The sequence below is a fragment of the Strix aluco genome, chromosome 14, assembly GCF_031877795.1.
Source record: "Strix aluco isolate bStrAlu1 chromosome 14, bStrAlu1.hap1, whole genome shotgun sequence".
Classification (NCBI taxonomy): domain Eukaryota; kingdom Metazoa; phylum Chordata; class Aves; order Strigiformes; family Strigidae; genus Strix; species Strix aluco.
The window spans coordinates 15165521-15191390 of record NC_133944.1 but is presented as its reverse complement, the minus strand read 5'-3'; the positions used below and the strand labels follow the sequence as shown (position 1 = coordinate 15191390).

The 25870-nt window shown below is 34.4% G+C and overlaps 1 protein-coding gene across 3 annotated transcripts in view; it reads left to right on the top strand.

Moving 5' to 3' along the window:
- Positions 1-25870, top strand: part of ITFG1 (integrin alpha FG-GAP repeat containing 1) — an 85644-nt gene that overhangs the window by 18133 nt on the left and 41641 nt on the right. For all 3 annotated transcript variants that reach the window (XM_074839189.1, XM_074839191.1, XM_074839190.1), the window contains exons 7-9: positions 6634-6695; positions 9082-9166; positions 23687-23781. In XM_074839189.1, coding sequence (XP_074695290.1) covers positions 6634-6695; positions 9082-9166; positions 23687-23781 — 242 coding nt within the window. The remainder of the gene's footprint in view (positions 1-6633; positions 6696-9081; positions 9167-23686; positions 23782-25870) is intronic.

The following is a 25870-nucleotide window of genomic DNA, read 5'->3' as shown; positions in this document are numbered from 1 at the left end:
ATTCAGAAGCATCATGATTTGGCATAAATCTAATTTAAAAGTTTTGCATTTAAGGGATGCTTTTAAATTAATACATAGAGATTTTTTTTCTATAGTAATTTTTAATAATGAAAGGCATTTTAGTGTTTAATTATGTTGTTTATAATTGTTTGTCATCTGCTTTACTAAATAGTTCCAGTAAACACTTACTGAATTTTGAAAGACCCCTTTGAAAAACAGAATAAATTCACAACCTCTGTTATTATAAGCACATATCTGAAAAATTTGCAAACACAAATTAGCCTGTTTGGAACATACGAAGTCCTCTTGTTTTGCTTAAATTTTTCAGAGGAGGAAATTACTGGAAGGAGTGGTTCCTTAACTTACTGTTTCATGTAACTAGCACCAAAAATTCGTGACAAGTTAATTGCAAACTCATTAATGTTGGTACTTATATCTATATTGTAAAAGCTAAATTGCTATAGCAAGACAGTAGATGTATTCCATTTTCTCTAGTACAGTACTAATGCCAGCTTGATAAGCAAATCTAAATACCAAATGATCGAGGGTTTCTTTACCTGAATGAAAAACTTATGAACAGAAGTACAGAACTTGTCAGGTTTGTTTTTCCATTTCCATGTAGTAAAGAAAAAAACCTGATTATATCTAAGTTTTTGGTATAAAATTAGGTTTGTGCATATTAAAAGTATTGCACAACTGAAGTTGTGTAAGTACAACTAAAATATTTTAAATAACGTTTTTAATTTTGTTTTTAAATACTTTTTGAGGTCAATCTGTAATGTAAATAGAGGAAAGTTATCTTTTACTTGTCCTTAGGCTTCATGGCTTTCATTGTTTTTTATACAGTTGTCACCCATTCTGTCAGCACACTGCAAAGCAGAGGTTTTTAGTTCAGCACATTATTTACATACACCAATACATACAGGGAGGAACATTCATATCCAGAAGTAACTTCTAGTGAAGGAATATGCACAGACACACCTGTTCTTCCACATAAATGAAAAGTTTTTAGGCATGTTTGGAGTGTACATGTCTATGCTCTATTTAGGTAGTACCTTGTGAATTTTGGTAGTTTAAAAATAGGGACTTTTTTCCTTTATTAACTTAAATTTCTTAAGTAAATGTGAGATCAAGCTGTAACTTCATGTTGCTTGTGCCTGGTGGCTTCTGAAGACAACCATAGATGCTGAGGGTTTTAATTCTGAAATAAAGCCCTCTGACATTAAACAGAAAGGTCAAATCAGTCATTAGCGAAATGAACGCTCCATCTATAAATAGTACCGTTTTGTATAACACTCAAAAGTGAAGGAAAATAACAAGGATAATCAGAAGTGAACTTGGAGCAGATTCTGTATAGTTAGGTTTTACTGCAATTTCCTAGTAGTCCTAATAAGAAAAAGCTATGTTTGAAAGTAGGGTTTGTAATACTGTCTGCTTTATTTAATAAGATTGTCTGCAGTTTTCCAGTTCAGCGGCTGAAGTCTTCTCAGCTCTCTACCCACCTGCACCCTGAACTTTTTCTAACTTTCAGTTATACTTGCTTAACCACTTTCACAGACTGAAGTAATGGTGGAGCTGGTTTGCTACTTGATAACTTAGGGCAACTTTTTTCTCAGTGACCTAGCACTTGCTTTTGACAGCAGAGTCTCTGCTTTTGCTGTTTTAATTAAAATATCCATCCAAATTTAGCCAGTGTGAAATAGGTTTTAGAAATATCAACTGGGATTTTTTTGTTGTTGTTTTCCTTAGTTGCTATTACTGCCTTTCTAAACAGCCATCAGTAGTAAACATACCATAGACAGGTATTCTCGAGGCCTTCCCTTCCATTGTGGCTCTGGACTACTGCCAGTGTTTGGATGCTTAACTGAGAGCGGGGATCAAAAGGCAGAGATGATGCACAGAAAGTGGGAATAGAAGTTGGTAGGTGGGGAAGAAATATAGGCTGAGGGTAGGGAATGGAGATGGAGATGAATTTCTGCAAGAAGAGTATGTTAACAGATGGACTTGAAGTTATTACAGAAGGACTGACCTAATGGTGTGTGGAATAAGAGAAGCATAGGCATAAGACTGGGTTGAGAGGAGTCTATGATTGTCTGTGTGAAAAATACTATGAGATAAGGATCGGAGATGGACCTCCTGTTGGGTGTAGAGCTGTTTGGTTGGAAACTGCCTATATGATTATTTCTGCATCTGCAGCAAAAATTGTAAGATACATGGTGTAAGAAGCTAGAGTTTGCAGGAAGAGTAGTAGAAATGCTTTCGTATTGAAGGTGTTTGAATGCTGTCCTGCATTGTAATCCATTTTTTCTATGGAATTCCTTTGAATTCCATGACTGATAAACTATTGGCAATCACATGTTGGGCTCTCAGTAAGTGATTATCTATCAGGCATCTTTACAGTAAGTGTCTGGTTTCTGAGCCCCCGTGACAAGAATGCTATGCTTTTGGTGCCTGAGATGGGCCACCATAAACATTAGTAGTTATGTCATGCTCCCTTAGATATATTACATTAAAATGATCAGAAATGGATCTAGCTCAATATATGGGTGTGCTGTGTTCAAATTGTTATTTCAGTGTTTGTACATGTATCTGGGATGACTTTGGCATTGATACAAGATAGATCTGTAGGCACTACAGTCTAGCTTTACAAGTTTTATGTAGCTTTCTGGGGAGATTCTTCAGTCTTCACTGGGCAATATGGTGATACAATGTCAAAATTAGCTGATCCCATCAAATAAAGATGCATAGAACTACTGTAGTTCCTCTGTAATGAGCTTTAGGTTACCAGAGCTTGCAGTACAGTACTTGAATATCTTCCCTTTTTCAAGCTGAAACATGAATTCTAATAACCTCTGTTTCCTTTTTTTGTAAGAATGAATACTGAATTCAGTGCTTTTCAGTATATGTATTTACTGTTGATAAGATGTAGTAGTCTGGATAGCAGCATTGCATTACTAGGCCAATTAACCCAACTTAAAGAACAGCCAGATTTGCTCACCAACTCACTTTTTAGGGAAAGTAAAGTTGTGAGTGAAATGCTAATACAATGTGGTTTTGTGTTGCAGCATGTGTCAGATATATTCTGTATTAAGTGCTTGGTATGTATTTAGGTTGTTTTTCAGTCTGTGGATCTAAAATGCTGGGTAACCTTGATTCTTTATCTTATTCCCAGGTTGTTGAACTTTGTTTATGAATTTTCCTATTGCTTATGTTTTTTTTATGTTAATTAATGCCTGTTAAATCAAAAATAGGAAAACATATTTAAATGTGAATACTCTTCACTTTGCATTTGCTTAAGAGAAACATTTCCTGTCAGACAGTATTGCTTTTTTATTTCTAGCTATTTGTTCAGGCTGTTGGTGTTACATTTGAGGAAATCTGCCTGAATCTGACATGAAGATCTTTGCCCAGCCCAACTATCAAGGATTTTACTTACGTTTACTACATCATGTCACAAATTAAAAACGTAAGAAGTGCCCTGCAGGCTTAATCTGGTGGTCCATCCAGCTAACCCAATATTCATTCTTTCTCTGGCAGTGGCAGTAGGAAAGTGGCCAGACTGATTTTTCCTTCTCCCCTTGCCTGTGTCCATTGTATATCTCCAGAATCTACAACCTGCATAGGGTTGTTAAAGGCACATCCTTGCCTACTGTTTTTAGTATCCCTTTATGTACCTACTGTCCAGTAAAACTATCCAGAGTATCACTTTTGTATTCTGTAAATAATTAAAGATTGTTGAGCTGCAGATTAGTTGATTTTATAACTCGGGTTGTAAATATCTCATGTTGTGCTGTTAGGTTCATCAGCATTTAAACAGAGCATTGTGATACAGTCCTCAGTACTTTATTTGTGCTTTTTAAACTTGGAGATCTGTGTGCAAATGATTTTGTTTTCTGCAGCTGAAATTGCAATCAGAACTGCCTTCCAAAGGCAATGTGGCAGCGTATCTTTAGACAAGTAACTCTTCCTGAGCATATGTAATATGATAGGCATTCCTTGTAGGAAAGAGGGGTTGAGTTTTCTTGACATAGCCAGAAGCAAAACAAAAATGTTTGTTTTCAGGATGATTAGTGTGTTAAAATACAAAAGGTTTAGAAATGAACGTTCGCTGGCCTGTTGTAACTCTGTCTGGGATGAACAATATGGAATGCCTTTTGGGTCAAACATGGCCATTCTGCTCTCTGAGGAGCTGTAACTGATAAATTTACTCTGTAAAGCTCAAGTGAAAACAAGACATACTACTGCTAATAGATAGTTCAATTCGTAGTGGTGCTTATGATTTCCTATTAAGATGTTAAGGACATTCATTTCTCTTTATGCAAAAAGCTCTACTGTAAGGATACTATAGGTGGTATTGCATTTTCCCATTGAAGAAATTATTTTTTTAATTTTTTTTTTCACTGAGATGTTGTTATAGTATGCTGCATTAGTATAGGTTTTTAAATGAAGAATTAATTGTTAAATGAAATTCCATCACATGTTAAATTAGTCAAGAAATAAAGCTGGTTTATTTTTGCTGGTTTTTTTTTTTTTAATGTACTTTGTTTTAACCTTAAATACATGATGTAGAGCTAAGGACCTTGTAATACTCCCAGCATAACTCATATCTGCCTTTTGTATTTGTTTTTTTCCACCCTAGAAGCATAACTGTTGCATAACAACTTGATGCATTTATTTAACCTAGTAATAACAACTGTTCAGAGCTGAATTTCTAGCATAATAATACTGGATGAATTATGTCTTGTGTTGGCAGCTGTGCCATTTTGTCTAATTCTGGGATAGAGTCACAAAACATGTGTAAACATAGCATTACCAGTTGGAATGTTGAGTTAGTGCTCCCCAAGATCTCTCCTTGCATAGAGGACGGGGCAGAGAGAGGACTGACTTAGCTGTTAAAGGTGAGAGGTCAGGTCTGCAGTGTGTGAAACCAAGTCAGAGATGTGGGGGGAAAACAATTACAGTGCCAACAAAATGTCTGCTGAAGGTTAGGCAACCTGTTATATTTGCTAATCAAATGCTAGTCATTTGCTGTGTATTTATATATAACACTTAAAAGAGCCTATTGTGGCATAATCTGTATGTGACATAGCCCATAACTAGTTGCAAATTACAGTACAAATTATAGCATGGATGTACTACAGCCCTACTTGAAATACTTATTTGAATCTCAAAAACTCTTTTCAGAGATATAGTGGCGTTTTGGCCAGTAGGAAAGTGAGTTTAGGCTTCTGTTCCACGTTTCTCTCTTATCCCCTGTGAATGTATCAGATTTTTAAATATTTTTCTGGTTCATATCTGATGGTAATAATATTGCACAAACTTCCTTCTACATACAAAGTTAAAATTGTAAAGTTGATATATGTTTTCTAAGTTACATCTATGATATCTTCAGATTGTTTCCATTACTTCTGTCTCTTGTCTTCAAGAAATACTCAAGTATCAATATGATTCATTCCAATGAAGCACACTGTCATGCTTTTCATATGTATGCTATAAAGGAAAATGCCATTTCAGGTATTCATGGGAGTTAGATGGTACAACTTTCAAGCTGGGCAGGGACAGGGAGAAATCTGTAAGCAAAATCTTTGTTGTGTTTTTTGTTTGTATGTGATTTTTTTTTTTTTTTGGTGCTTGTTTGCTTGGTGTGGGGGTTTATGGTTTCCCCTGGAAGACAATACCCCTTATTGTGCCATTTGCAATTCCCTGTACAGTGGTCCACCCGCCTTTTGAGTAAATCACCTCAGGGTAAAGCAGTAATATTATCTTTTATTTTTTTAAATCACTTTTTTTCTGCCTACAAAGTAACCGTTGTGTTCTAACTCAAATAATGATATTTTAAATTGCAGGGGGGAAGGATTACAATGAAAAAGAAAACAAGTGCTTAAATCTAAGAGTACTTTTCTTAAAATCTGGACTTCATAATTTTTTTTTTTCTTAACCACTCCTGCACCTTTTTTTTTTTTAACCTCCTTTATAAAGCTTTTTCTTCCCATTTTCCTAATATGGGTGCTTTCCTAAATGGCAGTGAATAAGCTCCTCCAAGTAGGCATTGTCAGATAAATCCTCTGAAGCACTCTTTTGCACTGTTTTGATGTATAAGAGAAGTTTAGTGTAAAGGAAGCCTGAAATATTTCTCCGTCTCCGTCTCTCCTCCTGTCAGCAGTATATCTGTTGCTTAATTCAACATATCCCAAATAAAAGGATGGTTGGTAGGGTTTTATTTTTAATTTTGACTTACTAAAAATATAACTACATATACTTTTTCTTAGCTTTGAGGTCTGTCTTTGTCTTTTACTATTAAGAAACATTCTTCAGCATGCGTATATAACACCCAGCACTTAGTAGCTCATGTGAGGCTAACTTAATTTATGTATAAACTATACAAATGCAGAAGTTGAGTGCAGAAGGTATATTTATTTATACAGAATAGTATGAGGGATGAAAACAGTTTTGGGGGTTTTTGTTTTTTAATCTTTTTGCTTAATATATATACATCTAAACATGATTGGAACATAAATATATTTATAACTTATATAGGTAATATATTTTAAAGTAAGTTCAATATCTTTATTGAGTGATCAAATATTTGTGTGTGTAGTCTAATGTTAAATATTTTATTTCCCTTCCTTGCAGATTTGTTCCTCACTACATCACCAGATTCACAAAATGTTTATTTTGAGACATGGGTAAATAAGGTAAGAGAGAAAACCCAAATAACCATTCTGTTAAAACACAAGACAAGTTAAAAAAAACCCTAGTCATCTGATATTCCTTGTTTCAAGAATGAGTGGAACCAACGTTGAGGCACTAACTGCACTATTGCATTTAGACTGCAGAATATCACTGGATATCTGTTACTTGGCATAAGTTCCCCTGCAGATTTTTTAACATGACTACTAAGTAAATCAATCAGACTGCCTTCATAAACCTTAGCAGGACTCCTGGTGTGTGATCAGCTGTTCTATGAGGTTACTGACACTTAGCATGGTAATTATGAAGAAAAGGCTGATCAGATTTTTTTCTTCTTGCTGTCTCAAAGATCTGATTTCTTTAAGCTTTCTTAGAACTATGACTTCAGGTCTTGGGTAGGACCTCAAAATCTCACTTCTAACTGTTACAGTATGTGTGCAAATAACAGTTGAGAAAATCCTGAGTCCTATGTTAACCAAATATCACAAATGCAATTCCAGGTTGGGGAGAAATAGGTCAATGGATTATTTTTATTATTTATTGAGATTATGCTTTTGTATTGCCTAACCTGGCCAGGGTCAATGAAGAACCTCATTGTTAATAACAATGAAATGAGTTGATTTGAAACTAAGTATATCCTTTATACTAATGCTGTATCTAAAAGTACTATAGTTAAGAATCTTAGCATGTGTATGTTAAAAGTTTACTTTTTTGTTATAATAGAAAGTGCTTAATGTGTTTCTTATTAGCTGAGGAATGAATTTTTGAGGCTTTTTTTACCTGAAAATTTATCCGTCATATCACAGGGAGTCACTGTAGAATGGAGAATGTATTCTTGTCTGTGACAACGTGGTCATCTTCAACCAGCCACTGAACTTAAAAAGTAAAAAAAAAAAAACCAATATTATTAGCTGCCAGATACTCTCTGAATACTAATTTCTAGTCAAAAGTAATGGAAGCTGTTCTAGATGCTTTTTTTTTAAAAAAAAAAAAAAAAAGCACTTGGTCATGAATTCTGTATTTCTAGCTTTAAAATGAACAGTTTTTTACTTTGTCGAATTTAATTCTTGAGGTATTGTGTGTTAGTGACTACACAAGGCATTTGACTTGTCCCCTGTAGGTGTTAGGGTTTTTTTAAAATTTTCTTAACAAATTTTGGATTTTCCAAATTCATGTATTCTAAATATTATCCTACATTATATATTTTGCATGCATAGATTTGCTTATCTTTAGAAAAAAAGAATTCTATTCTTTCAAATCAAGCAACCCAGTAAAATGCCATACGTATAAAATATATGTACATATATATCAATCTTGAAATACCCTAATTAATCCATTAAAAGCTGTTACATTGCTCTACAAACCTAGGCAAAGCAATTCCCTTCACTGATGCACCATAAAATGCTTTCAAAGTATTTGTCTATATGCTGTATGCTTTTCTGGCCAGCTGAGCACAGGGACTAGTCGTCTTTTCTGCATGGAGATGATTTGCATGAATTTTATTTTTTTTCTTCTCATCTGCGTAATTATAAATTACATGTCAAGGTAAGGATACATAGCAAACATCCATGTGCTAACTGTCTTCAGAGTTGCATCTTCAACAGCAATGAAGTCTACAAACTGAATATGGCATGAGTAAGCAATATGGATAACTGTAGATTATCCACAAAACAGTAGAATATGTCTCAATGGCTTTACGTATACTTGTGTGCATAGCACTTTATGTGAGCTGGTTGCAGCGACTAGAAAAGTGGGCCTTGGGTCATCTCACTTGGCTATGAAAACTTAACGTTTTAAGTGGGTTTGTTCCAGTTGTGATCCACTTCTACAATAAACAAGGATCCAGCACTCCTCTTTTGTCTTTCTGATGAAATACTGGAATGTTATTTTCTGCAGGCCTAGGTTTTAATAATAGATGATTAAAACAAGACCTAAACCAGACCTGATGTAAAATCAAGTTATTTCCTAATTAGAAGGAAAATCAGAAGCTATTTTTAACAGGTGTGCAGGTGTGGTTTTATTTATTACATATATCTATAAAATCACATGTCAACTTGCATAAATGCACATTAGGATTCATAATCACTTATTCATAATTTGGATTATATTGCTGAAATAACCCAATCACTTCCTCATAACACAACAAAATATATGGACAGTTGTATCTGAATATTACTATTACTGTATTTCCATAAGATTTCATGAAGGATTAGAAATGCAACAACTCAGTCCCACTTTTCAGAGAGTGCCTTTTTTTCCATAGCTGAGATATCTCTTTATTATCTACTTAAGTGCTTTTTTTATTGATGTATCTTTTCTTTGGTTCAAAAGACAAATTTTACCACTTAGTCTGCAATTCAGTTTTTACATCATCTTTGCTCTGCTTGATAGGATGGGAACTTCTCTGAACTTGAAGAAACTAAAGAAATGCCTAGTGGTGTGAAAGTTATTGGACAGTCCGTGTTTGCAGACTTTGGTGAGTTTTATTCCTCTAAACTATCCTGAGTGTTCCTTTCTGTTTCATATTTTGCTTAGCTACTCTAAATGAAAGAACAAGTAAAGATGTTTAGCTCTTAAAGTGGGTTTTTTTGACTTTTTTCTTTAAGGTGTTATATCTGTTTGACTGTAAATCTTGAAATATCTAATTATGAATAAATTCAACTAAGTTCCACTTTGGCTATCCCAGTACATTCAGCATCACATGTACCTACTTTTGAGTGCCACACTTAAGGACCGTTGCTTTGAGGCATGGTACAATGCCAAACTTACTTTTATCAGACATGTATTTTGTTTGTTGTTATTTTGTTCTTTTTTCCAAATCTTGTTTAGAAGATAGTATTTGAGTATATGTTCATAAATTCTTCACTTGTACTAACTAATAAAGCCAAATGTAATGAATTAAAATGACTTGAATAAAGATTGATGAAACATGGTAAAATCTTAATGGTTGTAACTGAAAATTCTGGAAGGCTTTTGGACAGAAGAAAAATTTAATTCATATGTAAATCTATTTTTGCAAGGGTTAGTGAAAGCCTATATTTTTCTGTTAGAATGTACTTTTTCAGTCAATTGTGGCTTATCAATGTGTGTCATGACATGTTGGTTTTGCAGTCCAAAAAATACTTTTCTCTGGGCATTAAAATAAGAATTTTGCAACCTAAGGGAAAGTCCTACAGGTCTGATTCAGCTGACACTATTGAATGTAAATAACTTCTTAAAGAACTGATTTACTGTATTATACAGCATGCTTGTTAATTGTGAGACTGAATCTGTCTTTAAATGTTGTCAAATGGTAGTCTTGTTGCATCATTTTTGGTTTAAAATCTGTTTTAAAGAAAATGACAGTTTTTTTAAATTACAAGTCAGACTCTATATTAGACCCAGAGTCCAATTCTATTGCTCTATGCTGCCACTTAAAAGTATTTTTAGGAGTTCTAGCAAAGCTGTTCGCTGACATGTAACTAGAATCTGCTGGATAGTTAATTATCCTTAGATCCTTATCTAGCAACTACTGTGGGCTTACAGATCTATAGTAAATGAAATAAGGTGGAAGCTGAACAGTGCTTTAGGTTCTTCTGTGAAATGTTTAACACATTTTCTAAAATCTTTGTAAAAGATTTTGTAAAATCTTTTACTATTTATCTATAAACAGTATAAACTGTTTATATATAACCAGTGTTAAACACTTGTGTAAATAATATCTGAAGGAAATAATAGAATACTATGGTTTTTGTGGTTAAAAAAAAAAAAAAAAGTGTTGGGTTTTTTGGAACCATTTTCCAAGCTGATGTTCTGAATAATGTCATAATAACTACTAAGTAGAAATCTGGTGGTTTATTTTTATTTTTTTTTTAACAATGGCAATGTGGAAAGCAATTTTTATGTAAAATAATTTTATCTCTATGTTAGGTAGCTAATGAGCCCAAATGATATAATTCTAGAAATTTATCATAATTAATGGAATTTTAATAAACCCTGGGATATCTTTGCAAAGAGAAGTTGATTTTTTCAACTGTTAAAATTCTGAAAATGTAAGTTGAATGCACAGTGATCTAGCAGTGCAGTACACAGTGTGGTTTTGGTACAGCCAAGGTTATGAAAGACAATGGCCAGTAGAGCTAGCTTAGCCATGGGGGGCTGCTGTTTTGAGTTCCATCACCAGTTTAATACCTATTCTGCTAATTACCATCAAATGCATAGGCAAAGCACTAGTGTGAGGCAACAGTGGAGCTATCTTACTAGTAAGGATGAATATAATGAGAGAAAATGTGTGCAGGAACTTAAGAAATGCATACAAATAAATGTAGAGAGTCAGCATACATGGTAAAGTGGATAGAGAGGCAAGGAATCATCAGTATCATCTATGGGAGGAGATGCTGGCTTTTCAGAAACTGACTTTTTGGAACTGGTTATTCTGAAGGATCTCAGCCATTTCATCCTTAAGAGAGAACACCCAGCACAGATCTTGTAGTATGAGGGTCTTGCTTCCTCTCCTGAACAGCTACATACACACTATCATCTTTATCTTCATTCCAGATCACACAAGTTCATCCAGGCTGAAGGATGGGGAATGGTTTAATGGTCTTTCTGCCTGTTAATTTTCCTAAGCAAGTGAAAAGAGTGCTATAGATATATGTGTGTGTTTTGATAGAGGAACAGTTTACTCTGACAACTATGGAAATACTTATGATTTTAAATTTACTAGTTGAGTACTATTATGACTTCAATCTTTCTTCTGTTGTAACAGTGGGTAGGAAATGGAGAAGTGCCTCAATTTTTCTTTTCATCTTCCCAGCATTAATTTAAAATAATCAAGACAATAAATAGTTATTTTCTCATTGAACAAAGTTTTAGAGAATATTGAATATGGTCCTAAATAATGTGTGTGAGTAATGAAGGGATATAATTCTAAATTCCATGTTCTTTATGAAATGCAGTCTGAAGGAAGTTGACTAATAGCCCTCCACTGCCAAAAAATCCTACCTACAGTGAAATGGTTTTGTGTAAGAGTGGCTATACAGTAATCAGTAGGAGGAAAAAAAAGTTTAACGCAAAGGAGGATCTTAGTTGAGTTCTGCTCACATGCGTTTCCAATCTAGTATTTTTTGTTCTGCACCAGTCTAACAATAAAGAGGCAAAATCTCACATTACTAGAATAATACTGTATCAGAGTAACTACATTTACCCACTGTGCTATGTCTGCATATGTTTAGATACTTCAAAAGGTAGGCATTTATCATACAGATTCTGCTTGTAGTGAGCTGAAGTTAAAGAAAATGCCTTAGTAGAAATGGTTTGTCAGACTTGAACATCTCCTTTTTTCAGTTTTCCATTTCAAAAATGGTGAAATAATGATCGTTGTAAGTCAAAGGAAGTTAAGGTATGATGGTTTTCAGTTTGATATAGTAATTTGGCTATCTGTAATGGGGCTTGAAAGAGGTTTCATTGCACAACAAATCAAAACAGCACAATGAAAATGTAAAATGAGATGCGTGAGAGGATTGCGCTACCTTCTACCTACGTAGCTTTTGCCAAACTGTGTGATATACTCAGCAGAACATAGCACAGCGCCCTCACTCTGCGCTGTGAATGCTGTGAGCGTCTTCACTGTTGGCCCTGGGATACAGCTGCTGTGACTAGAAACGCATTCAGTATACACTCCCAAGCCTGTTACTTTCCTCTGTGTTGCCTGCCTCTATTTTCTTCCCCTTTCTTGACATTTTCTGTACTTCATAGTGAATGTGCCAGCCTTGCCATTTGCAAAAGGTCTCAAAGGATTCCATATTTCTCTGTGCTTTCACTCTCTGCCACTTCTCGTTTACTTAACCTTGCACATATTACACTCTGGATTGATGTCAGGTCCAGACATGAGCTTGGGAGTATGTAATTTGTGCTGTCACCTTCTTATTTACCACCCACCTTTCTATTTGTGCACTGTTGCGCTTCTGCAGTCCCAGATTCTAATTTATTGATCACACCTACATCTTACAAAATGTGTATTGTTTCAAAAGGTGACTCTGACATTATTTCCTGCTTCCAAAAGTTCTGTTTGAAGTACCCTTTCCAGCCATAAATATTTACCGGTCATTTGAAAAAAGGGGAGAGCTTTGAATAAGGTCCCGAGAACCTACAAGGGCAACTAATTTTGGGTAAGGTTTCCTTTCTTAAACTAAGCAGGTTGAACAACAGCTATCAAGTAGAAATTATTTAGATAAGTGGAGTGGGAAAACCAGCAATTAGGGGACTCATGAGAAACTGTCACAGATGTTAGTGTAATCTTAGCACCAAGTGTTCCTGAAGTACTCAAAAAAACAAAGGGGGTTTTTTCATGAAAAAGACATACAAATGTATGTTTGTATACATCTATATGTATGTATCTGTAAGGTCTACTACATTTCTGTATATACATATGTGGTGTATATTTTAATGGAAGAATATGCAAAAGCAGGTATATAAATACAAATATATTTATGGTAATGTGGTAGACCTTAGACTTTATGTCTAAATTGGAACCTCTAAAATAAGTAGCACTCCCCTCTGTTACATGATAGCAATGATTTGTACATTAACCTGACCAAAGGACAGGGAACAATTGACAAATTTGTATTGCCCTTTTAAAAATAAATCAGAAATGCTTTGTGACATATTTATTACAAATGGCATTTCAATTGATTAAGGTGAGCAGAGCTGGGCACTAGAGGATTCTGCACTTATTTGGCTGACACATTGCTCCAAACAAGTAAGAGCTCTTCATTATTACTTTTTCTATTCTTCTCATGTCACTATGGTAATTGCAGTGCAGTGGTTGCTATAGCAAAAATGATTAATCCTCCGTTGTTGTTATCTGTACGCTAGCAGAGGCTTTTTATAAGATCTGCTTTTACTGTCTTTAGAGGAAATCATAGATGTTGGCTAGAATCCTGATAAATAATTGTAATTATAAAGAGTTTTAATAATTGCCACTTAAAATAGTGGAAAATTTTGTATTTGTTAAAGAAATTTAAGGATTCCTGCGGGGCGCTCTGAAAATGACCAATTTTTTTTTAGTAATGAGATGGATGTAAACCATATTTTGGACACAGAAACCTACTGGGTTTTGTTACTTTGAAGATTAAAGAAATATGTCTTTATGCTAACTGCTTCTGGGTCACTATTCTATTGTGCTGTTTATGCAATCCATTAATTCATTTTTATAGGAAATTAGTGTTATAACTGCTACTCAACTATGATTGGTTCAGTTGGATAGCGCAGACTGATAAATCATCCTTTGTGATATCTAAAAATGTAAAAGTTTGATTAATCAGTCATTGATTTTGCTTAGTTTAAGCAAAGAAATTTGTTGCAGCCTATATGTAAAGAGAATAAAAAAATAACTTTTTGAAGTCAAACTTGATCGTACCGTTGATAGTGTCCTCGTAAGTAAATACAACACAGCTCTTACTTTCTCAAGGTAGCATTTAGACAACTCCACCTCAGTTCTTTATCTTTTATTCACCATTTGTTTTCTTGGCTGCTGCTGAGTCTTTATCTGTGTGGTCTTCCCTAATTTAGGAAGTCTGTGTTTACTCCTCCTACACAAATTTACTTTTTGGCAAAGCCTGGATTGGGATTATTAAAGTTCTATCCAAGTCTTTTAGGGACCTGAACTCAAATTTTCTCATATCTAAAATCCAGTTATCCAACTAATAATCCTAAAACAATCTTCTCTGTTCTTCTCCTTACTAAGTAATTGAACTGTTTCACGTACGTTAATTACTTGTTTGACATAATGAGGAAAATGATAATTTCTACCATAGGAAATGATAGCTCATTGGCAGTTAATTACGTTTGAACAGGATAACAGTGTGCCCCACCTTTGGGGTTTTTTAAAGCCATTCATCGCACTGTGCAAAATGTATTTTGTTGAAAGATTTTTGCTTAAAGTAGACTTTGATTATCCTGCAGCTGATGATATCTTAAAAGCACTGCTTTTCTGCCTGCAGTTGCATTTCAATTTTGTAGCTTTTAGTTTTGTGTATGAACTTTGTTTTAGCATCTGAATTTCTTTAGTTTTTTCCTTCTCTTCAGAATATTGCATTCTCAGATGTACTAGTTATATATCAAAGGAAAATTTTAATGGTGCATTTCAGTAAATAACTCCTTTATAAAGCAGTTGTCTTTTGAGCACTGCATTGTGAAAATATACTAGCACTCCTGCAGTCAATAAAAGGATTCTCTAAGAATCTTAGGATGCAGGAAGACAATACATCTGTGTTTAAAACACTCTGCATATGAGGAAAACTGTTCTTACTGTGATCAGTTTGGGTGAAAAAGATATAAAAGCTGACGGTAGTAAAGAATTCTGAATCACTTTAAGGAAGAAGTTGTTTTAGTAACAGATGCACTTCAGTTCATCTGAACAGCAGTGCATAGACACATACCAAGTTAATTGCCACTTGTGTATTTGAGTCTATGGAAGTGTATTTAGAAGCTAAATCTGCCTTATTTGTTAACTGGTGACCAGCAGTGCTGTTCAGTGATACCTTTTCAGTTTAATATTAGTCCTGTTTTTTAGATTACTATCATTTTTGACAGTTCTTTCTAGAAAAAGATCCCCTGTTGACATTTAAGGCCATAGCTGTGTTACAAAAACAAACAAACAAAAAAACACCACAAAAACCCCCCAACCAAACAAAAAAAGTGTAAATTCACGTTTATTATAAACAGATCATGTTGCTCTACAGACCACCCATCTGACTGCCTTAATAACCATCATTCATTTTTGCAGCCATGGTGTGGATCTGAGAATAGGACATTAAGTTTGAAGCAATTGTGTAAAGACCACATAGGAAACTTTTAAATACAGTGGCTTCAAATTCTTCTTTCAAACTCATCTTTGACCCCTTTGGGAGATTATTTTTCTGTGCATCTCGTCCTTACTGTTCGTCCCTGTCACACAGTCATTTAGTATATACCAAATGCTGTTTAAAATGCTGCATTTCCTGATCATTAAGGCATGTGTCCTGCTATGACATCCACAGAAATCCCACATTTCTGAACTGTTTCCCATCCCCTTGCCACTAAATTGTAGCTGGGTACAATTGTACAATGGTATTATAAAAAATCCAAAGGATATTTTTTCTAATACAGTTCTTGTTTTCTCTGAATTTGCATGGGGTAAATAATAAATAATATAATATAGATATAGTTGGGATTAAATTGTGTAATTTTGCAAGAACAAAATATTTTAGAGCATTTTGGCATGTCCTGGCACCTGTGAGAGTGCTGTGTGATGGGCTGAGACTGGTGGAGTTACAGCCTTGGATGACATGTGTTACTCAGTACTCTTAAGTAACTTTATATGCGTTCTTGACTCCCTCCAAAATACAAACGCTAATTCTGTTATTTCTTTCTCTCCAGGTCTTTATTATGACTTGGATACAGTGAGATATTTGTGTCCATTTAGTTTTAAGTGTAGTTCCAAAGCAGTGTCCATTTCGGGGATGGGGGGGAGGGAGGAATCTGTTTCCCATATTTTGCCAAGTTCTTTCACAGGTTGCTGACAAATGCTAATATCTCCTGGGGAAACAAATGATGTTGCTTCATATTAATTTTTGTCAAAGGGACTTGTACATTAAGAATTACTTCGCTTTCTTTACAATAATAAAATTAGAGGAGTGGTGCACATGCCAGTTGCTTATTCATTCTTTGTTAAACTGTTTAATCTCCTCAGGATTGAATTTTTGTTTGACAGTGTTCATGGTTAATATAACGAGAACTCTCAACCCAAAATTTAGTCACACAAGTGGCTTGCTTTAGTTATTGCTATCCCCTTCATTTGTTGGCATGTGAAGGTTTAATGCCATATGAGCTTTCTAAATGTGCAATGTTAGATAGTTCCAAGCTGCACAGTCAGGCTTCGTAGTTTGTTTTAATGATATGCAATAGTTGGAACTAGTAGTTCTCAGCATAAACTACAACAGGAATTTCAGTGCTAGTACTTGTTTAGCATGCAGAGGGGGTCTCATTTTGTATTTAATCTCACTTTTTTTTCCTGCTTGGATTTCAGTTAGTACATTTGACACAGTCTTTCCTTTTGAGATAGAAGACCGCACTGTCAGACCAGATGCGGCCTGGAAGTCTCTTTGTGTGGTTTGCTGGCATGCTGTGTTTAAATGCTTTTCTTGCAGTGGAGGTGTGAATATGGATTCTTTGGAAGGATATAGACACACTTAAAGTCAGAATCACTTTAATGTGAAGGAGAGTGTTATAAGGGTTTCTTTAATGTTCACAGAATCTGTATCTGAATCATCTGTAAAAGCTCTTTGCATCTGTTTTTTGAAGTTGTGATTCACATTTTCTAAAAGCATCTGACACTGGTTCTTTTAATAATGCATAATTATCTTAGTAATTTATTATAATTGTCTCTGTCAAGACCATCTCGTTGAACACCTAAAGGCAGAGTGACAAAAGAATTCTAATCATTTTATTACTTCAGAAGATAAATTTAAGATAATCAGCTTTCAAACAAACCTTCATTTTGTTTGAATATCAAACTCAGTTATACTGGTTGTAGTCTCCTTGCCTGCTCCAGCAGGGTATTGTTTTGAGCACTACCATAACAGGGCTTTTTCCTTCTTAATTTCTTACTATTCTTTAGAACTTTAAATGAAAGGCTCATGAGAAAGGAGAATGAGAACTCTGTAAAGCCATGAGGGAAAGATGTGAGAGAACTATATGTATGGTGAAGCCTAAAAGCATATCAGGCTTCATTAGGATGTATTGCATTAAACAAGAGGTGCCTTATACTTAATTGAGAAAAACTTCCTTGCTTTTAGTGTACTGTGTGGAGGACAATTTTTTTCTCACCTTTTTGAAGAGAACTGGGAAAACTGCAGTGACAGAAGGTGTGTAATAACATGGCTAGTTTAGAATGTGTATTCTCAAGAGAGAACAGTAGGCTCTCAAGGCATAAGGACTTTGTGGTATATGAAGTGTCTCGCTTTTATGTGGCATCGGGTTCAGAATTATGAAAGCTAGACTCTTCTCACTGTCTTAGCCTGTGTAGTTAGGTTATTTCTATTTGCCAGAAAACAATTTATTTTTATTTAACACAACTGTAATAAGTTATAATAATCAGTCTATCACCTGAAAAAAAAGGTGATTCAAGTTTTATTTTTAAGGGAGCAGAAGTTAGATTACACTGCAACAGAACTACACAGCTGTTGAAAATAAAAAGATTTGGAATCATACGCCCACCAAAAGCTGTTTTGCTCTTCAGAGCTACAACTTTTTCTTGCTGTATTACAAAACAGTTTTGAATTGAGTGATCACGGTACTTGTCATTTCCCCAGGTCCCTGTTTTCTTTCAGAGCCCGTGTTGGAAAGTACATTGTACAAGTGTGTGCAATGAATGTAATAACCCTTGAACTTGGTTGCAAAATACCACTTTTCTGACACCTTTTTCTGTTTTTAAAGGAATTTGAAAATTCGGATTGAGTGGGTTTTGCCTCTGTTTACTTCTCCTAAGTAAATTATATGCATTTTTGCTTTAAAAGCATATCTCTGATACATCTTGGTTTGGGAAGAAGTTCTTTATGTATTTAACTTTTTTCCTTAAAGTATGAAAACTTCATAATTCACTATCAGTCTTTTAAAAAAATCAATTTGGTAGTAGAGGGTTATGTTCTGTCCTTTATTGTAGGGCCTGCTACCTGTTTGCCTATTCAGCCCAGGTACTTTATGTATATTTCTCTTTAATTGATCGAGTTCCTTTTTTTTTTTTTTTCGCCCCCATCACAAAAGGTCTTTGCCAATGTGAGATGGTAATCCAATTGGTTCAGATTGAAAGGGCTGAAATCTAATAGACTGCTACAGCAATTTCTTAACTGTCAGAGCTGAAACTATGCAAACTCTAGTATCACCATTATGAATTAGCAGACAGCACAATGTCTACATGTAAATGCACAATTCAGTGAGATGCTGGGTCCTCAGGGTCAGTGAAACTCGGAGTAACCACTGAGATGCCGTTTGCTATTTGTGCATTTGTTTTAAAACGTGTGCTTATGCTACGATATATTAGCATTGCATTTTGAACGTATAACACTTTTTAATAACACTGTCATTTTTAATCTGATTTACAAGGTTTTTTCTGCTTTCTCCCACTCAATTTTACTTTTAGAATAGATTGAAAAGATTTGAGCGATGTTTTTTGCAAGTGTGAATGTTCACGATCAGTGTTAAAGCTTCAGCTGCAAGTAATTTTTCTCATACAATCTCTCTGTATGAGGTGTGCTCCCAGTGATCTGCACAATCTGTGTCTTTTGGGTTACTCTTGTTCCTGACTGGATTACTAGCACATTGCAAACATGGGCAAAATGTTGGAAAGAAGGCTTTGTATCTGTGGCTTTTCTTTGAAATACAGTGAACAGGCAGTTGTAAGTAATGATTCTCACATGATTCCTAGATGGCATAAGACTGCTAATTTTGTCTTTACATATTTTGACATAAGTACAGATTTGCAGCTGATGAGAATGTGGAACTGTTCTTCTTCTAGCCTCTTCCACTGCCTATAAAACTTGATCATTAACCATGTAGTTCTTTAGTATTACAGTCAAGCCAGAGTCGTGTGTTGAGAACATGCTAGCTAACAGTTGAGTTTTTATTTGTACATCAAACATGCTTCAAGTTTGTGGTGCTAGCAAAGTACATGTTGGAGTCTAGCGTATGCTTAGCCACATGTAGTGCTACAAATTACACTGAAATTACAAGTGATTTACACTGAAATCTCAAAAACTTTGAGATTTCCAGCAATTTGGACTGAGATTTAAAACCTGTACAGTAATAGAAGGATAGACTAGTAGACCCTAGGAGGTGAGTTGAAGACAACAGAGGATCTCCAGAAATAGATTTCTTAGGTAGACCTAGACTGAAGTACATTCTTAAAGACATGTTATGCAAGGTATTTTTTTTAAAACCTGAAACTAGTGCAGCTTATTTCAGCTGCTCTGATGGGTTCATCCATCCTTTGTCACCAATGCACATTTTGTCACCTATGAACACCTAATTGCACTAGAGCAAATATGCTAATGATACTCCTTTTTAATTTCTGTCCTCCTCCTCCTTTGTGGAGGAATTTAAATTCAAGAGTAGAGTTTAAAATTGAAGGATTTTTATTTAAACTGAGATTGAAAGCAAACATGAAAATGAGAAGAGTTAGCATTGTAGGTCCACAGTAAATTTGTTGTTACTGAGATTGAACAATTCTGTGAACAACTGCTGGGGGTTTTTTTGTGGTCTTCAAAATCCGTAGAGTTGTGCCAAAGGTTTGTATTTCAGTGGGTGCATCCAAGGTGGGAACCACATAAGGATTAGAGAATAAATTATTTTCTTTCAAAACTGGAAAAGCTGCTCTGTCAATTTTCTTGTTTCCCATAGTGCCCTTAAAGAAGCTTCAGAAATACAGGAAACATTGTATTTCAAGCTGTTACAGATGGGGACAGTTTAAAATGGCAGTGGATAGTGAAACATCCTGCTTTAGCTTTGTGCTTAGGCCTGGGTTTTTGGGGAGTGTTTTTTTTTCTCATTGGGCTTTTTGAACAAAGATTGATGCAAGATTTTAGTTTAAAAAATTATTCTACACTTTTAGCCAATATGCTGGGTGGGTTTTACCCTTTTCTTTTTTATTTTTGTCAAAAACGATAACTGCTGCAGTGGATTTGTAAAATGTGTGTTACCATTTTTGACAAACTGATTTTTCTTCATCAAATTCCTTTTGATCAAATAACCTCATTAGTAAAAAATGGATCTGTGCATCATAACATGTGCATTAGAAATAAAAACTGGAGAAGAAATAAAAAATAATAGTATGATAGAAATGAAGAATGTTGGGCTTTCCTTCTTTTGATTGCTACTTTTCTGTAATACAGTATTTAACTAATACAGTATTAATTGCGGGTTTTCTTAAATTACACACTCAGAAGATATTCTTGGTTCACTGAAGTCCTGTTTCCAGTTACATTCTCATTGTTGCTTCACTTGAACAAATGCAATTATGCTAACAAATGTAATTATGCTAACTTATTGGACTAATGTTTATATCTCATTTCTTTGATACCTTTAAATTCAGCTGAGCACCGAGTTTTAAAAAAAAAAAATTTTTTTAAAAAATACATATATAAAAACAGTCCAGTATTCATAAGATGGATATCTCTACCTGAAGAACTTTCGGAGGGAGGATACAGCAATAATTTGAGATCTAGGTGAGCTTAAGAATGGGCCCTTGGACTCCTCATCCTCAGGAGTTTTCTTGACAAAATATATTTTTAAAATAAAGTTTTTTCTTAAAACTTGCTATAAATTTCCAACAGATTTTTCTCTTACCTTACAAATTTATTTTTTAACTATTGGATTCTTAAATATATGATACACAGAATTGAAGAGAAATTGCAACTGAAAACATGAGCCTGTAATAAAAGTTACATGAATGGACCTGTAGGTTTTGGTCAAAGGAGTTGGGGAAACTGTGTCCTTCTAATATGGAATATGTGTCATACTATTTTCGGCTGCAGGGACAAAGATATGTTGTTTGATGTGTATTTACTTTCTATTCATTCTTTGGTTGTACTGAATTACTTTAATCAGATCTACTCTTAAACTTGCTATTTATCTAGAACACTTGCATCTGTAAGGTGATGGCTTCATATATAATTAATGTGAAAGTTCCATCCTTCTTACTGCCCTATAGTTTCATTATTCTTCAAAGTTATGTAGGTTGGTTTTGTCAATATACTGCAGTATTACTGAACATTAATTACCAAGACTATCAGGCTGAGTTATCAGCATACCAAGATGAATGTTTGCAATTTAAGCAGAATCAAACATTTTATATTCTCCTCTGCTCCATAGCATAATTTAAAATGACAACATCTTTGTCTTTGTCCCTTTCTAAGAAAGAGCAAGAAAAGAGTTAGTATTTGACGGTTCTTTGTCCTTATGTGTTATTGAAAATCTTCTAAAATTACTTCAGACTGAAACTTCTGTAGAAATGTGATTAAAAGATTAGGGCTTAATTTAAATTTTATATTCACAAAACACATCTCTGCAACTTAATTCTGTTCTAGCAAACCCATCATTATTTCCATAGTTTATAATTCACAAGTTAAACAGCTTCTCCCATTTTAAGTTTTGAAAAAGCCTGCAGTCTAAACAGTATTTTATTCTAGTTCATGTAAACAAAAATTGAAGTGAGTAACATTTTAATTGTTCTTGAATGATGCAGAAGAAAAACAGACAGCTTCAAAAGTTGGTGCTGATTTCAGACTGGCCAAATTCAATAGTTGCTATGTTAATTTCTCTGTTGAGTGGTAATTTCCTCTCCCTTCTCTTCAGATGCAAACATACTGGATTTCCATCACCTAAGCTACTCAGCATCCTAAATTGTCTATCCTTTATAACAGAGCTGCTGTGATGATTTGGGAGGGGTTTAGTGGTGAGGTTAAAATAATTCATGAGGCAGATGGGATGTAGGAAGCCACTAAAGGTGACTGTTTGGCTTTATAACTTGGAGATATATGGGGAAGTCTGGTATTTTCATCACTCCTCCTCCCCCTTATAACCTTACTTTCCATTCCCCAACTTCCTTATGTAATAAGGGAGGGACCTAAAAAACTTAACTATGCACAGATATAGATAGATATACACTAAAAGGAGGTTCAGCTTCATAGAAATACAGTTTGGCAGGCTGAGAAAGTTGGGGTTTTTTTATAGTATGGGTAAAATATGATGGAACATTTAGGCTGTGGTCAGTAGTATATTGGAAAATGAGTACAGGATTCAGTGACTTTGACAGACAATCTAGGTTTTACATATTAACTAAGAAGATTTCATCAAGCAACTTTACAAAATCCACCTAAAATCCACCAAGCTCCTCACAACTATATGGGCTAAGGGGCAATTTGAAAATATGGGGGGGGGGTTTATTATTATTACAGTATGAGCTTTGATTTCATAGCCTGGAAAAGCAGATTCCCTGAAATTTTCCTGAGCTGGGCCATACTGTCTCTCTAGCAAGTCAAGTTTAGTTGTAATCAGGACTTGTAGCAGTAGTCATTAATACAGCAATTCTAGCTGCTGCTTTTTGGCTGCTTACATTCAACCACTTCTCTGTTTTTCCTTCTCAGCCCATAGAAGGTGACTTGTGGTGGCCACTCTCTTAGTAGGAAGGCAGGGTACTTCTGAATATGCTAGGCAGGGCTGCAAGGTCAAAATGTGAACATAGGGATTTCTCCTGGAGTAGATAATAAGCACTAAATTGATTTTTTTTTTTTCTTCTTCTCCCATTGTATGCTCTATGTGTCAGAATTCTAGATGCAAATAGACATTGCTTGTTTAAACATTAAAAGGTCATTATTCTACTAAAGGTTTTGTAAATACATGGATTAAAGGCAGTTGAAGAATGTTTTTGAAAAACTGTAAATTACTCAGATTTGTCTAATTCTGTAAGCCTGGAATGTATTAGCCATTGTGTTAGTCAACTTTCTAGTGTTGTTCTTTTAACTTATGCTATAGATTAACATATTACATGTGAACTCATAACTCTAAAGTCTTGCTGACAGTACAAGCGTTTAAAACTAGTTCAAAAAATTAAATAACTTTGTATGGTAGACTTGTGATAGTTGATTTACACTAAAGGTAATTTTCTTCCCAACGAAACACAGGGATTGAATAAATTGCGAAGCACTTACTCTTCTAAATATATCACATTATCAGAAATAAAATTTTAAACTTTCTATGTATTATGGGTTAAGATTAAAAAACATCAACAAAGACAATCTTGAAACAAAGACCCAAATTAGATTATTAGGTTAAGAATTTTGAATAGGTCTAGTTCATTTCATGTAATTTTTCACATTTAAAAAAAAAAATATATATTCACAGCTAATTATCTCTTGCAAACAGGGGTTTTGATTTTCCAAATACAAACCTGACAGTCTTTTTTTTTTTTTCTCTTTGACAGATGGGGACGGACAAAGTGAACACTTATTGCCAGTGTGTGAAGATAAAAAATGTCAAAAAAGTGCCATCTACTTAACTAAGCTAGGATTGAACCAGGTATTGTGAGTTTGGAATTGCAAAGACAAAGGAAAATACCGTGCTTTATGAAATAGTATGAAAGAGGAAAGTGATTTCTCAGGAAAAAAAAGTGAAACTTCTTCATTTGTAATTATTGCATATAAGATACTTCTATTTATTTACTTATTTATTACCTATCTAAAAAAATATAGGTTAGGTGGAGAAGGCTGCAGATCTAAAGTTGTATATAATGGATAATTCTACTCAAGAAAATCATGAATGTTTCTCATCAGTCACTTTCTTGATTTCAAAACACTGCATTCTAAGCACCATAGCTTCCCTAGCACAAGGAGAAAAAGGTGGTTTGTGTTAAGAGTTGGAAACAGATCTAATTAATTCAAATAAGCTTCTTCAGTTTAAGTTAGAGAGTTATAGTAAATATATATATTAAAAAAAAATATATATATATATATATACACACACACATATCAAGTTGAACCAGCCCACACCTCTTGTGCCTTATTTCTACTGGTTTTAATTATTAAGTAAATTTCTGTAAGGTATATGAAGACTTACTTAGGCTATGTATCTTCAAGACTGGGTTTCTATTAAACTATTTCAGCTTCGTTTGTTCATGACACTACTTGTTTTGAGAGACATGGTCATAATTCGTATTATAGATTACTATATATTCATTTATTTTAAAGTGTGTACTAATCTGTTTTAAGTATTTACAGTTCCCCGCTTGATAATAAAGTTACATCTTACAATAAATTAACCTAACGTTTGTTTGATGCCTTAATAAATGTTCTTACTAAAATCATATTTAGCAATGTGAACCTAAAGACCGAGGTGACCTACAAAGTACTTGCTTATAGTTGACAGCAAAACCCACTGTACGCACAGAAATTTACAATGTATGCCATACATGTTTCTAATCAGGTTATGAATTAGTGATTATTCCTTTACTGACAAATTAAAAGTAGAATTTTTTTGTGTAAGCACCACCCTCTCTGACCTATATTTCAGAATTTATAGGTGAATGTGCTGTTTGCTTAAGGAACAGTACGTACTTGGATAAGGTGCTTCTTGTTACAGTCTGCAGCCCAAGTTTATAGTGTAGATTCTGTCATTTAAATGAATTAGAATTTCTAGAACACAGGTTAAAGCATACTTTCCTACTAGCAAGAAAATCACTCTGTATTGGCAAGGAAAGCGTGCAGTTACCAGTCAGTTAAGGAAGTATAACTAGAATGGAATATACCATCAGTGTAAGAAAGAGTAAGTAACTTTGGATTTGGTAATGTACCTGTTTCAGCCTTCTAATCCTGGCATCTCTGTTCTTAGAAATGCACTGTGTTTGGTGGTTTGTGGTTTTTTTACATTAATTCCCTGTGAACACAGACGAGAGACAATGGATTGTAGTGTTGCTGGATACATGGTGTTACAGCAGAGTTCAAGGTACATGTCGCAGCCTTTGTATAAAGCAAGTGGATGCTCATTTCCTGATACTTGCATTGCTTTCTGGTCAAAGGGGAGAGCACAGACTTTTGATAAGCATGTTACACTGATTATATTGCTCTAACGGCTGCTTACATTTCACTGTTGAGTAGTTGGGGTGCTCTTATGTCAAAAGACAACTGCTCCTTAGCTCTAAATGTAGTTCCTTGATAATATAAGAAGTAAAAGACATTTGAGTTTTTCTGCTCAAGTAAATTTGAGACAAATATTCTCAATTAAAGTAACTTTGTTGTGGAAAACCAACCACACACAAATAGCATGTACCACTGAGAGATACAGAGCTGTTACTTGAGAGTAGTGGTTGACTGAGCAATGTGCTAGAGAAGAGTTTTATATTATGGTTGTTTGTAGTATGTTTCTAGAAGGAAGTGATGGAGGAGTAGCAGAAAAAGGTGTGGGTCAATTTGCATAATAACAGAATTTTTCCAAAGTAGTCTTTTGTTGTAACCTGTGCTGAAGTAACATTGCACCTAGACAGTTTTTCTGTTCCTTCATTATTTCATTTTTTTGATAGTGGTCAACTATTTAATTACAAATACATCAGATTTTTAACATATCACTTTTGATGTTCATCAGTATATTTAATTTTTATAATGAATTTAGCAAT